The sequence below is a fragment of the Dermacentor variabilis genome, unplaced genomic scaffold, assembly GCF_050947875.1.
Source record: "Dermacentor variabilis isolate Ectoservices unplaced genomic scaffold, ASM5094787v1 scaffold_12, whole genome shotgun sequence".
In the NCBI taxonomy this organism is placed as follows: domain Eukaryota; kingdom Metazoa; phylum Arthropoda; class Arachnida; order Ixodida; family Ixodidae; genus Dermacentor; species Dermacentor variabilis.
This window is the reverse complement of record NW_027460280.1, coordinates 6,504,258-6,519,704: the sequence shown is the minus strand read 5'-3', so window position 1 is coordinate 6,519,704 and position 15,447 is coordinate 6,504,258. Positions and strand designations below refer to the sequence as shown.

Sequence of the window (15,447 nt, the reverse complement as noted above, 5' to 3'; positions counted from 1 at the left end):
ACAATCTTTCTCCGCCTCTACCAGCGAGCGCGGAAATGCACCACGAAAGCAGCCCCGAAGCAGCAGATGCCTGGCAGCCCAGTTTGTAGAAGATGGCGCTAACAAAGCGCAAAGATGTGTTGCTTGAGACGAAACTGCAAATTTTGCAAAACTCAAAAGCATGAACTCATGCAGTTGACAATATCGTCGATTCTGCACTGGGAGCACCGCAATCGTGGATGTTGGAACCAGTGGCCATGCTGATCAACAGAAAGAGGATTGGGTACCCTCTTCCATCGTAAACAACTCTCTTTCAGAAAGACATGCTTTGTGCACCAGAGCGAAATCCCCATGATGGTGAAACAAACACGGTGGAAGCCGCTGACATTACTGAGCTCTGAAAGCATGACGCTATTGACGATGAAATAGGTGGTGCTTCGATGGAGATGGAGGAGTTTCTGAGTGCAGATGGTGCTGCCTAATTCTGCAAAAAGATCTTCGACAAGGCAATTGCTATACAGATGGTGGCGTTGTGCAATGGAGGCGATGAGAGTGACAATGGCCTGCCTTTGACCGTGACCCCGATGTTCACGCAAAGTGCGCCGTTGTCGATCAACCTGCTTATTTATTTAGTGAACACAAAATGGTTGTCACCACTGTTTGTGCAGCCGCTGGAGGCGAAGCATACCACAGTTGTAAACCTGCAACTGCCACGAAACCAAGTGCAGATTTCTGACTATTTCAGCATGCCTAACGCTTGACACACTGTTTAGAGATATAATCAAATGCTCAGATTTCACAGCCTACCTTCTACAACATTTATTCTTTAGTGCAAATGTCAAATTTGGGTTCGGAGCTACAAAAGTATGTTCTGTAGCTTTTTTTCTTTATGGCAGTCCAGATATAGTGATGATCGGTTATAACAATATAATTTTTCATTCTTTTCGATATTGTTGTAAGTGGACTGCACTGTATCATCACCCTCGGTGTTGTGCATACAGGGTGTTCAATACTTGTAGGTGAAACAACTTCAGCAAAACAACATTTATTGAAATGATTCTGGCAGCCACCCCTCCACCCAAGGTTTCACAACAATGTACAGCAGCTCCACATACCCATTCTAATTTAGTCTCTGTAGAAATAATCTCATCACGCTCACTAGAGAAACATCTAAACACCATCAGACTTTGCAGAATTTTGGTCTTGATGACATGCAGAACATGAAACATCATCTTCAGCCACGGCTTCGTAGTCTCTACTGCACCTTTGCCTTTCATGTCCTGTTGATCTTATGGTGTTCAAGAGTGCTTTGATTAGGCAATTTGGCTTCCCGGCACAAATTATCATCATGCAGGAAAATAATATTTTGGTGGCTTATTTGCATCCATTGAAGTTCTTTTTGATCTGATGGTTTTATCAGAAAAAAAAGATAGGAAATCTAGGTAAATTAAAGCAATATATACAGTGAAACCTTGATATAATGAACTTTAATATAACGAAATTCTCTATATAATGAAGTATTTAACTTGTTACTTCTTGTCTATAAAACACTGTATTTTCAATGTCAATATAACGAAGTATGTTTACAAACAACTTCTACTCTCATTACAATGGGCCCACGTAGAACTGACATTTGGATAGAACGGACAACATTTCAACCTTAATTTGCTCTACCTATTTTATTAATGCAATGAAGTTCGCTTTTAACGAACTGCGCTACAGCAGACGGAATTAGCGGCAATTTTTTTCAAATTCGGCGTATAAAACGTACTTTTGTCGTGTTGACACAGGCTGACAACAGACTTGACCATGCTGGTGTCTGCGCACTTAAAGGGACACTAAAGGTAAATACGAAGTCGACATGGACTGTTTAAATACCATTCCAGAAAGCTCACAATGCTTGTTTTGTGCCAAGAAACGACTTAATTTATGAGACAATTGCATTGAAAGGGTCCAAATACCTTTATCGCATACGCCATCACTACTCTTTGCTGATATCAGTGAGTAAAATGGCACCCGACAGACGGCGGTACCGAGCCAAGACAGAGTGGCGGATTCGCCGCTGCAGCTGCTTTTTGGTCAAGTGGCGTAGACCGTTCGGGCATCCCGCATCATCACATGGAAGTTGAATTCTTTGCTACTAGCAGCTTGTGCAAGTTTTGCAAGCCAGTAAACCAGTGCAGCACTATGCGATAGATACTGAAACGCGAAAGCGTGGGTGGCGCGGAGTCGAGCAAAAACGAAGCTCTTCAACCTTCCGCGTCATTGTCAGGGTTATTTCAATGAGTACTTTTTTGTAAAAGTGAAATCGAACTGGACAAGTCGCATTTTATTTCGTCTTATTTTACAAGGATGTTTTGTGCAATGAGTGGTTGAGTACTAGTGACAGAATTTAACTGAGGAGTGCTTTCGTCATCGGGAAAGTACTTGAATGTCCCAGGGGAGTCTCTAATCATGTCCTGCATTCACCTTAATTTCTTCATTATTAAGGATCTGTTCGTGATAATCTTGACACCTTAGAGATTCTCAAACACTAATTTATCACTTTAGCTTGACTTAATATTAGCCTTTAGTGTCCTTTTAAGCCACGGCAAGTTTAAATTGCGGTTGGCAACAATGGCTGCCTCTGGCCAAGTCCAGCCTCTAGCCAAGCCAGTCTCAGGGTATGTTGATCATGCGCGATGTGTTATCGCTTGTTGAAACCATTTTGTCGTGTTCCTGTGCTAGTGAGTTGTCCCACACCACAAGTGTTGAGATAATGGCCTCCAAAAAATTACCAACAAGATTAAGATTGTGAATGCAGTTGTGCAGCGGGAAAAGCAGGCGGACATCACAAAAATTATGGGACTATCGAAGCAGACCGCGAGTTCAATTATGAACAACAAAGGCATTGCTGGCAAGCAAGTGCTGGAGGAAATTAATCCTAACGCTTCAGGCTACGTGAAGCAACATACCCAGATGTTGAGTCTGCACTTTTGATGCAGGTGCATGATGCCCGAGCTCGCGATATGAAATACTGGGAGCTCGGGCAGGTGCGTTGGTATAAATGTGTTAGAACGAATTCATGTTAGCCGTACAGGTGAAGGCAGCAGTGCACTCCATGCAACTTTTTTTTGCCAGACATGTGGAAAGTACATATGCATGTTCTCGTGAATGGCTCCCCCCTTTTCTTTATCTGACAATGTCTTGTGGTGTATGCATGTTCTCGTGAATGGCTCCCCCCTTTTCTTTATCTGACGATGTCTTGTGGTGTTCTGGCGGTAGTCGAAACATGCAGCAACTGTTGGACAATCTTTTGACATTTCTGCGGTGGCCTCTAAGTCGGATATTACGATTTCTGATATTACAGACTTGAGTTAAAATCGACATTTTTTGACGGATTATCAGGATCCGTTGTCACGAGAGTCGACTGTATAACAAAATTTCACTGCCATCAGGAAGGAATACTGATGCAATAACTGAAAACTTGTGCATGCGGCTGCTTAAAAACGCACCTCTCAAATCGCACGCCGCAGGAAGCAGTGTCACGTTCCATACAACGTCTAAGCGTGAAAAGATCCTACTACGTCCTGTGAGTGGAGAAGAATGACTGCTTGATGATCGCCTTCTTCCGGCGGGACAAAGAGGCTCCCCTGCTAGCGCAGCTAAGGCTGCACATGACTGTCAGCGTATATGCAGTTCGCGCGCTAAGGCGAGCTGAGATGGTGCAACATCGTGTGCACTGTCTTGCGTAATCTCGAGTTTTGGAGACACACTGAAGTGAGAGGCAGATGAACCACTCGCTTCCCGCTGCCGGCACTTTTCATGATAGCCACAGGGGCGGAGTGGATGCGAAAATGTGGCTGGCTTCACTTCTTACCGCCAATGTAAATATATCATCAACACAGCATGAAAGCTTATCCTGCGTAGCTGACTTTTCAAATTTGAACAAATTATATTTTTTTCTCATCCAAATTTGCTTTTTCCAATTGCCCAACAATTTGAAAAATTCTACGGCTCCTTCTGTGTAAAAAAGATGCATCGGCAACTGTCTATATTTGCATAAGAAGTCAAATTTCTTTCTCTTCTAGAGATGAATAAATTTTTGATTTGATTTACATAACGAAGCAAAGTGCCAATATTAATGACTTCGTTATATCAAGGCTGAACTCTATTGACAATGCATATTTGTATCTAATTATGCTAACTATCAGATTTACCCTGAACACCCGGTATATATATTGTCATTGTGCTCAAATCAGTTGTCCAAGTTGCCTTATTGTGCTCGAGCAGACCAGGCCTACTCGCTACCCAACCCCAACAAGTACAGCAAACACTTCATGCTACAAAGAAGCTGATTCATCATTGTCGCTTTCAGAATTCGTGAAAATTTCATCAATTCTTTGTTTCTTCCATTTGCAGATGGACCTTCCACACTGGCTCGTCTCGTCATGGCTGCCATGCCGAAACAAAGTTAGGTTGGCCACCCTCAGAGGGCATTGAGACATGCTCTACCTGCTGTCACAATTTGAACTTACAAATTTTTTGTGTTTAGATCAGCTCTCCATAGTTCATACAATGGGTATGCAATGTTTTCTTTTTTTTTTCAACAAGCTACTGTGAGAAAGGTAGGCTGAAACGACAAAATGAGTCCTCAACAAGTTATCTTTGGAGCGGCAGTGTTAAGTTAAATGTTAGCAAATTTGTGGCCAATTAAAAATATAAATTACATAGGCAACATAGAAGAATAGCCGTTGACATAAAGCCCTCTATATTAATTCTCAGCGGTATTCAGTAGAGAAAGCCGGTACTGAATTATTGTTTCCACACAACCTTGAATGGTTGTGAAGGAAAGCTTTTCCCTTCTAAGACTCGCACCCAGATGGTGTTCTACTAGAGTCCTGCACATTTATTTCTGCCACCATGAGCAATGCATGCAAGTACTCACTGCATTGTCGGGATGGAAGATGTACGAGGCTGGCGAGTTGTCAATTATCACCACCCGGTGCAGGTCCCGGCCCAGTCGACCAAGGTCCTGCACAGGTGGAAAACGCTGTAAGGATCACACACGTTGGGATACAACCTAACAACACTTGGGTGATTGTCAACTATATCTTCGTGAGTAAGCTCCCAAACCCTGGATATCCTAAGGAAAACTTTCAGTGGGCTAAAGCTGTAATACAAGACTAAACATATCTCTCAGCAGATTAAACACCAAATTATGCAGCATTCAAAGGATTACATTATGAAATGTGATTGAAATTTTGAAGCGTTCAAAGTAAAAGGTTCGCTTAAACATGCTTCAAGTGAGCTCACAACACCGACTTAGTTTCAAATGAGCTTGCTACTGGTGCGATGATGATGTATGCTCAATGCAGTGCAATCGTCTTTGAATGATGTATGCTTGTAAGGCAAGCCATGTGCACAAATCACTGCATCATTGGTTGCCAGCTTCTCTGCAAAAATGTCGGCAATGTGAGTGGGATACGGGACAGGCATCCCCAAGTATACAACACTTATTTTTGGTTGCATAAGCAATCCTCTCCACTATTGCCCCTACGTCGAATGGCAGTGTCCATTCGTTCTTCCATTGCCCGAGATGCCGTTTTTTTTAAAAAAAAACAATGCAGGATCCCCTGCTGGCACATTTTTATCCTTTCTAGAAGGGCACACAGGAGCAGTAGCATGCTACGCTCCCGTCCACTGCAGCGGGTAGTGTGACCGCTACTAGGCAAGGCAACCTTGATGGCTGCACATGTGAGCAGCTTGTCACAATAGTCATACCATACAGATTTGCTGCATCGTGCCACAAGACGCAAAATGTTCACAATAATTTGATGAAATAGTTCTGCGGAGGCCCACAAGGTGGAGAGAGGTAATTGATAAAGGGAAAATTAGACATCCACCTGTTCATAGCAATTGCTACAAAGCAAACCCATACGGGTTCCTCGAAAGAAAAGCCTCGCAGTTGAAGAAAAATTCGTCCTGGTCCGAGACTCGAACCCGGAACCACTGCCTTTCCGGGGCAGCTGCTCTACCATCTGAACTAACCAGGCGGCTAGCAGATGGCAGGGCGAACTCGAATTTGTCAACAACTCGAAGGAAAGGAAAGCAATTGCTACGAACGGGTGGATGTCTAGCTTTCCCTTTATTGTTTACAATAATGCATGAACATGGCACGAAGTTCCAGCTGGCCACCTATGTGAAGTCTTACACATTAAGAAGTATTATCTGATTGTTTCATACACCAACTCTGCTGCACTGTAGCCGATGTTACGCTTTAAAGTGGGCTGGACTTGCATAAATCGCAGAACCTGCACCCAGTTGTTGCTGTGAGGACCAGCTTAACAGTCGCCAGACTTGGGCACTAGAAACAAGTGAAGTGTGCAAGTCGCACAGAGATGATCGCATGTCTATAAGTACTACACTGACGAGTGCTAAAAACAGCTGAAAATTCAAACTTAGGTCCACAACCCATCATCCACAGAGGAGCTCGTATCCCTGCCACTGGTCATTTGAGCCCAAATGGGAGAAGGCACAGCGTGATCAGAGCCTCTGCTGCAAACCTGATGTTATTGCTTTGGCAATTACCAAACCTCTAAAAAAAAAAAGCAAATGCAACAGAATTAACGTTCCCTTTTACAACTTGGTTACAAACAACCGGGCCTAGTGAGCGGTACCTGCCATACTACTAATGAAAATTGCAGATTCAAGTAGCCTTCTGTATACAGTAATCCCTCGTTATAACGAAATTGCTTTACTCGAAATGTCTTTCAGTCCCGGTCCGAACGAATGCATTTTAAGCCACATTACTCGAAGCACACGAAGAGCTTAACCCACTTAGGGGGAAGTGGAGAGCGAAGGCATCGCCACTCGGCGGCGGCAATCCTTTTGCGCATGCAGTGTCAAATTAATACAACCGACAAACTAAGTCTTATGCAGGCACAGAACAGGCCACAAAAATACCAAACCCATGGCTGATGACCACCTAGTAAAGGGTACCAAGCAAGTGCCGAGTGCTCCCAGCTGTTTACTGCGGAACAAACGGAAGCTGTCAAATTCCATGGGTGCAGCGCGCCTGAACTGTTAATCTTGGTCGCAATCGCATCGCTGGTGTCCCCCGTGATAGAATCCACACGAAAATGAAGTTTTCCTGATGCTTTGCGATGCCAGAAAACTGCGCTCTTTTGGATACTGAAAAGTGGCCAAAAGACTACAAGCAGACTTCTGCCGTAGCATTCCATGGGGTGTGCTCGATGAGCCAAGTTTTACTGCTCTAAAGAGCACTTCTGACGCTGAAACGTGCCGAAAAGCATAAAAGAAGTGCCCCTCCGATTATAAGTGCCATGTTCGACGCGAGGAGCTAGTACGTTAACAAATGGGGAAAACAACTTTGGGGTAGCTGGTCCAGAAATTTGCTTGCCGCTCGCTATAATCAGCCTGCGTCACACTAAAACACCACCCCCAGCTTCATTGCACCTTTGATGGTGCCAATCGACTGATAACTTGCCAAAAACACGAAAAATCCAAGCATCGCCAGTGGCGAGTCAGACTGTCAAAATGGCAGGTTAACACAAGCTGGTGTTTCCCGGCGTTTTCCCTGAACTGGTCATGCTCTATTTGCGCCACCTGACTTTAGACAAATGGTCTAAACGCATGGTAGGGTCACTGAATTTTGATCCTAGACCTTTGTCAATGGCGCAGACGTGACGGTGCATGACCACTGACACTCGAACCGTAGAATTAGCACAGTGTTGTCAAAAACGGTGTGCTGAAAAATGCTTGTTTTGCCAACTTCACGGCTGCACACCTCATGAAAAAATTGCCCAGTGATCGTGCAAAGCTCCTACTGCAAAACCATTGTTTTCACGATTGCGCTGCATACACACAACAAGCGGCTAATTATTTTTTTAGCACAACAAACAAGCTCAGACTCGAACCGAGGCATTTATGGCGCTTTCCAATGCGATACTCTCATAGTCTTTTGTGACCTCTGCACCCTCCTTATAAAAGCGGCCACTGCCTTCACCTCCTCATTTGCTCTCCAGTCTGCAAGCCATTTGGACACCGGTCACTCCTCTCACTCGCCTTCATGTCAACTCCTCACTGCCACTTTCGACATCGCTGTTCCTTTAAAGCTGCCCTCTTCCAGTCCGCCTTCCCGAGCACAATCGTCCACCAACGGGTGGCCTTCCGTGGTTTCTGCTTCTTGGTCTCCACAAGTCTGATTGCCTTTTTCCCGCTACACATGAAGCCGACGCCAAGTCCGCCATTGCAACCGTCGCCATCACCAGTGTGCACTGACGAGGAAAGTAAGATGCCCTATCAACATTTTGAAGCTTCTGCCTTCTGCATCGCCCGCCGCATTCAGCCACTTTGGTACCAATGGCGTGTGCATTTGGATCCGTGCTGCAGGCCATATGATTGCGTGTTATTCGGAGTGCTTCATTAGGCATGCCTCATGTGTGCTTTTGTGGACTACAGCGAGAAATGGCTCCAACAGCCTCCGGGCGAAAGTGTCCGACTTAGGAGCAGAAAGTTCTGCTGATAAAAAGAAATGGAAAAAGGCAGCCAACAGAAAACTGACATGAAGGAAATAAACAAGGAAGCTGTGCTGGATGGCTTTGAAAAGAGCTTCTCGGCAAAGAGAAAGAAGAATTGCGATTTGAAATACCCCGAAGTGGAAGGTGCACTTCTAAGTCACTGAAGCTCTCGTCCTTCAACCATGAGAAAACCGCTTTTGTGACGCCCGACGGACTTTATGAATTTCAGTTGCTTCCCTTCGGTTTGTGTCCTACGCCAGCAACGTTTCAACGACTAATGGACACGGTACTCTCAGGTCTCAAATGGCAAACGTGCTTGGTGTATGCCAATGACGTAATTGTTTTCTCTGCCATGTTCAAGAAGCACTTATGGAGACTCAAGATAGTCGTTGAAGCAATACGCTCAGCTGGTCTCACTTTGAAACCTAAAAGGGGTCATGTTGGTTTTGAAAAACTTCAATTCTTCGGTCACATCGTTAGTTGTGAAGGCATCCGACCTGACTGTGATAAAATCGCTGCCGTTGCTAATTACCTAACGCGATCTGATAAAACGGCCGTAGGATGTTCTCTGGGCCTTTGCGCCTACTACCAACAGTTTATCGTGGAATTTGCTCGCATTGCATGGCCATTAACACATCTCACCAGAGAAGATGTACTCAGGTGGGACGAAGACCAGCAACAGGCATTTCACGACATACGGCAACAGCTGCAGACGCCTCCTGTGCTCGCACACTTTGATGAAGATGCCCTGACAATTTTTTGTACCAATGCTAGTACTGTCGGCCTTGGCATAGTGCTTTACAGTGGCAGGACGGTACCGAAAGAGTGCTTACGCCAGTAGGACGTTGTCAAGATCGGAGGCTAACTACTCCACTACAAAAAAAGAATGTCTTGTACTGGTATGAGCCGTCTGCGATTTCGCTCATATTTGTACGGCCGCTGTTTCAACGTTGTCAGTGATCACCATGCACTTTGCTGGCTCACTAATTTAAAAGATCCAGCTGGTCGGCTTGCACGCTGGAGTCTTCTGCTCCAGGAGTTCGACTTCGCTGTTGTGTACAAATCGGGGAAACAGCACACCGATGCCGACTGCCTTTCTCAGTCTCCTTTTGAGACTGTAGTGCACGACAATGATGACGCAGATTTTCTAGGCATGCTAGATACTGCCGCCGTTTCACGCCAGCACGACACAGAACTGGTTCCTCTTATCAATTACTTAGAGGGAAGAACAAGCACCATGCCGAGGTTATTCGCCAGAGGGCTGCCTTCATTTTGCTTGCGCCATGACGTTCTCTATAAAAACAACTTTTCACCTAGCTGCAGCAACTACTCGTCATTCTCGCATCAGTTCGTGACAAAGCCCTACATATGCCTGTCACAACGAGCCGATCACTGGTCACTTGGGCTACACCTGCACATTGGCAAGAATTAGGCTAAAGTACTACTGGGCGAGACTTGCGGCGGTCGTGACATGCCTGGATTTCCAGCGCCACAAAGCCCTACCTGGCAAGCCAGCTGGACTGCTGCATCCTGTTCAGATACCACAAGAGACGTTCGAGCAAATTAGCGTGAACCTTTTAGGTCCATTTCCACTGTCTACTGTCGACAATAGATGGATAATTGTCGTCGCAGATTATCTTACTGAATGCGCCGAAACAGGTGCTATCCAACTCGGAACAGCTGCCGAAACAGTTCGATTTTTCATCGAACCCGTCGTCCTAAAGCATGGCGCTCCCGCAGTGGTTGTAACAGACAGAGGTGCTGCGTTCATGGCTGCACCCCAAACCAATGGGCTGACAGAACGTTTGAATAAGACTCTGGCAGACATGATGAGTATGTACATCGACGTTGACCATAAGAACTGGGACGAGATTTTACCTTATGTTACATTTGTGTATAACACGGCTCGCCAAGAGACAACATGTGTGACACCTTTCGACCTCGTTTACAGCTGGGAAGTAACAACGTTGGACGCAATGCTGCCACATGAGTGCGGTGATGACAAGACTGGTGCCGAGGAGTTTACGCAATGCGGAGAGGAAGCCAGGCAGCTTGTGCACTTGCGAAACCAAGAACAAGAGGACTATGATGCCAGACCCTACAATACCTTCGGCACAGTCCCATCATGTACAACGTCGGTGATCATGTGTGGGACTGGACTCCTATTCAGCAGGGGCTATCTGAGAAGCTCCTGCGAAGATACTTCGGGCCATACGCAGTTCTTCACTGCATCAGCGATGTGAATTATGAAGTTGTTCCAGACAGTCATAACTGCTCCAAACGTTGGCGGCATCTGCCCGAGGTTGTGCACGTGCTCTGTGTGAAGCAATGCTTTTCCTAATGACCTCAACTTTGCACCATCTGTGCACTGCCTTCGGAGGTTGGTGCATTGGGATGATGCTTTTTTTTTTTCCAAAGGAGAGGCAAATGCCACATCCTATATGTTCGCCACGGGTATGTGCCAGATCATGAAAACGACGCTGAAGTAGTGCAAGGGTAGAAAAACTGAGACAACGACGACATCACATTGACTGCTCTTATGAAGTGCTTTTGTACATCCTCTACACTCGCTTTCCTGTTTCCTACTAGGCAGTGACAATATATATATATATATATATATATATATATATATATATATATATATATAATCACTTTGTTTTTATATGTCTGTTTGTGGTCTCTACTTTTCTGCCAACACTCCCAAACACGCAGTGCCATCTGCAGCCAAGTGAAGCACATTCCATATTTTCCCTTCCCGGTGTGTAGCCCAAATTTGTGGGCAGTGCTGCTGCTATGTTGAACTAGTGAAGCGGACAGCTAAGTACAGCATGTCGTGCACTAGTTAAGGGGGTGCAGGCTAATCGAATGAACCTTGGATCAACATGTCTGCCCCGGCCATGATAGCAGAGCACAAGATAGCAGAGATTGAGAACATAAATTATTACATTTTTACCATCATAGACAACGCAGGACAGAGGTACTGGCATGCGGCTGCTCTAATAAGTATTGCTTGGAATGTTTTGTAGAAGCTTGTTGACAAGACAAGGCAGGTGCGGTATGGACAGCAGACATGCTGTTTACCTGACATTTGCTGCTCACACGAAACTGATAGTGAATGCCATGCTTGCATCACTTGCAGACGCTTGCCCCGTACCTTCGACATACCTGCTTCGCTAGCTGCCACTTCCACTTCTGTATTGAAACTTGACCGAACTGCACTGCGTGGCAGTGAACAATTGCCGGGCAAGTGGCAAGGAGTACTCTAAACGCGAGCTCACAGCGTCAGATAAGGCCGTAAACGAAGGCAGATGCAGCAAGCTGAGCTTTCCGCTTCTTGCTCGTGCACCTGCATGGAGTCACTTGAGTTATGATACATCACACACCGGACAGCTGTGATCCAATACTTTCTTCAATCAGCCTCGTACAATTTTCAGGGAAACCAATGAAGTTCCACCTTTCATGGCTCTCAGCAGTGTTCTAGATAGGCATCCATACAAGCAACAGTAGGCAGAAGTTAATTTTGTTTCACCGTGCACACAGGTTCGAGTCTAGTGGCCATTCTTGCCCCTGCATGGCTGTGAACACGGAACATGTGCTTCTCGGCGACACTTGCCGCATGCAGTGGCACTGCATGTCCAATTCGAAACAGGAGCACATGAGGCCTATGGCATACTAATGCATTCGGTAAAAAAATGCGTGGCACGGAAGGCAGAAGTTTTTCACCACTCTCCAGATTGAATGGGTTAGAGACAGTTTTAGTTTCTTTTTCATAACAGTATTTTTTTTATTCTTAAACTGACAGTGATGTCTTCCAAATCATTCCCAGTCATCTGAAAGTGCACTGGACACAAACGGCCTAGTCATGCTAACCAGATTAATAAAATTTTTGTATTGAAAAGTAGTAACGAGATTTATTTGCAAGAAAATAGTGTAAGGCATGGTTGACGGTTTCAAAACATGAAAGAGCATGATGCAACTAGTTCAAGATAAAGAGCTTGCAGAGAAATTACATCATTTTTACATATACAGTAGAACCCCCCTTGATACATTCCTCATTCATATGTTTTCCCACTAAAGCTCAGTCCCAGAAAAGCACTCATAGACACCTGGGTATTAGAATCCCCTTTGATACGTCCTTATTCCTTTGCGATACATAGCAACTTTGGCATATAATTACTCCAAAAATATCTTCTACAACTCTAAAAATGCAAAACAAAAACGTCAACCGTGGTAGACACCTTGGCTGCGCCTTTCCGACTACCACACCTAGCAAATATTTCAGACACCTATATTCGGACTAAACCTGCACGGCCGCATGCCTATTTGGCCACATAATTGAGCAAAAACAGTGATATCTAGGCTTTAATGTGTCACCTGCATGATGTTGGCATTGGTGGAACAGCCATTTCACCTTTCAGTGCAGGTCCCAGTGAAGGCAAAAAGCCGATTTAGCGCAGCAGCAAGCACTTTTGGTGTAGGGTCCAACGCATGTTTGCTTACCATATACTGAGCAAGTATTAACTGACATAGTTGATATGAAGCGTACCCTGCAAGCGCGGTCAGGAAAGGACACAACGCTTCTCCACACTGCGATGCACAAAAGGTGCAACGGCCAGGTTTGTCAAGACGGTGCAGAGAAGGCACCACATATTGTCGGCAAATGGGTGTTTATTAACCCATGATGCAACACAGTGCAACAGTCACAGCTTGTGGGCAAAGGCTCACCGCAAGACCAATTGAGTATGCATGCCTGCAGTGAACATGACATCATGCAATACACTCATGTCATGCACATTAGGGAATTTTCGAATAAAGGCCCCACACACACACAAAAAAAAAAGAAAACAAAAGAAGAAGAAGGAGACCAAAGGCAGCGGTACTGTGCATGCGCGAGACGCAAATACAGCTTTGTGTTTGCGTCTGCGACGCCATTTCACCCAAATAGCGCAGCGCATCAACGAACATGGGGGCGCCCATCGAAGTGGCAGCTCTTGCCATGTACCACATTCACTAATACCATTCTTAACTATGAACCGCGTGTGATTCTGATTGCAGCGGCTCTTTTGCAAAGCGCTGCTATCCCCTATAAACATAGAAAAAGTTTACCTTTAATCCTAGAATGTGACATCCTTCTTTGGCAAACTCTGCAATCCATGAACACCAAAATAAGGTGCCATCAAAACAGTACAGCAGCACTACAGTGTACGTCCATCAGAGAAAAATGCATGAATGACGAACCAGGCGACTCTGATGGGCCCAGTTTCTTACTATAGAGTGAGCAACTCTTGCACGGGCCTCTGCTTCCTTCTATGATGATGATGAACGCGTGCTGTTTGTTTTCATTTCAGTTTTGCTAGCTGCGAAGCATCGACAGAAGGGTATCGCTTTTATGCATGCTTTGGTGCAGGCTCGGCGCAATTTTCTGCTAAAATGCCGTTTTGACAGAAGACTGCGCAAAGGCTTGCTTTTGATGCAGTTTGGAGCAATTGGCGTAGCTGTTTCACCAATGCATCAGCCATGTCGCTGGCACATCCTTGAAACTGAAACTAGCAAAGCACCTAGTTGATTCAGTCGCTGGCCACGGGGGTGCACGCGTGTATAATTAAGGAATGCACACTGTCCCGTGACAACTGCCCCTTCCCACGCTAGTTATGCTTCACCGCGTAACACTGCTGTACGGAGGCGAAGCTAACTTTCGGAAACTGGCATTACGCGACGCGCTGTGCTCTGCGAGCTTAGAAGCCAATCGCGAGGATTACAAAGGCGGAGTCGGTGCCATTGCTAACAGCGGCGAATTATTTTAATGAAAAACACGGCATCGCATGGCAAGAAGCTTAACAGCGAACGTGGAAGCAGCTAGGCCTAACGTCGCCGCGGTGGTGACTACGGCTGCCAGCGGATCTGCGTGCGAAAGTGCCGGTTCGAGGCGGCGAGATAATCAAAATGGCGGCGGTGGTGGCTTTGATTAATGCGATTTCAGAAATGCAGTCAGGGCAATATACATTGACTGTATGGAGTACGTGGTGGTGCTGCAAAGCCGTGCGAATTATCGGGCATGTCTTTTTTCGGGCGTCCGGAAAATCGGTCGTTAACTACTCTGGCAATACCTTGTGCCGATGACACAGCGTCAGTGACGATTCGTTGAGATTCCTGTTACTGGAACCAGCATTAACACGACTTTCGTTCCCTTTCAATAAGGTTACAGCTAATTTTCCCTGATGGTAGCACAAGTTCCCTGAGTTTTCCCTGAGTATTTCCAGACTATTCAAATTCCCTGAGAATTCCCGGTTGGTAGACACCCTGATTTGGTACATGAATTGACTGTACTTGCGCCTATCTGTAATAACATCATTACAGTGGTTGAAATACGGACTAACCAGGTCACAGGCAAATGTGTGTGCATGGAGCAATGCACCGATAAACTTGGGCCATATTCTTAAACAATCACTTCCGAAGGCACTATTTTCTGTTGTTTCGTAGCCCCAGACGCAACAACAGGCGAAAGCAATCCTGACACTGTGGTAAAATAGCATGCTTGGCACAGTGGCAAGAATGCCGTCACTCATAGATGCTAATGCATCTGGCACTAGTCGCACAAAATCTTGCGAAAGTATCTGTGAAAGTAATTATCTGAGAATATGCCTTTTTGGGCCACTTGTAGAATAAGGCTCATTCTCTGTTGAACCCAACACTTCAGACTCCCAATTAGTTGGACTTTTAGTCATCCCCATCATTTTTTCATTACCTGTCAGTGATTATAAATCCTTTAATTAGAGGCTGAACCATGCATCGCGTCTTTGTTTTGATATTTAACATCACATTCACTAGATTCTAAGTGCATGTTCACATAATATGTTTCCGGGCTATTAAGTTTTTTTCTCGCACGGTCTTGTGAAAAACATATATGGGATTTCTACAGTACATATATATTTTTTCCATTCAAGCC

At 45.3% G+C, this 15,447-nt stretch overlaps 1 protein-coding gene across 5 annotated transcripts in view; it reads right to left on the bottom strand.

The window, feature by feature from the left end:
* The window catches only part of LOC142566373 (carboxy-terminal domain RNA polymerase II polypeptide A small phosphatase 1-like), a 305,196-nt gene that overhangs the window by 82,185 nt on the left and 207,564 nt on the right, over positions 1-15,447 (bottom strand). For all 5 annotated transcript variants that reach the window (XM_075677323.1, XM_075677324.1, XM_075677321.1 and 2 more), the window contains one exon: positions 4,907-4,993. In XM_075677323.1, coding sequence (XP_075533438.1) covers positions 4,907-4,993 — 87 coding nt within the window. The remainder of the gene's footprint in view (positions 1-4,906; positions 4,994-15,447) is intronic.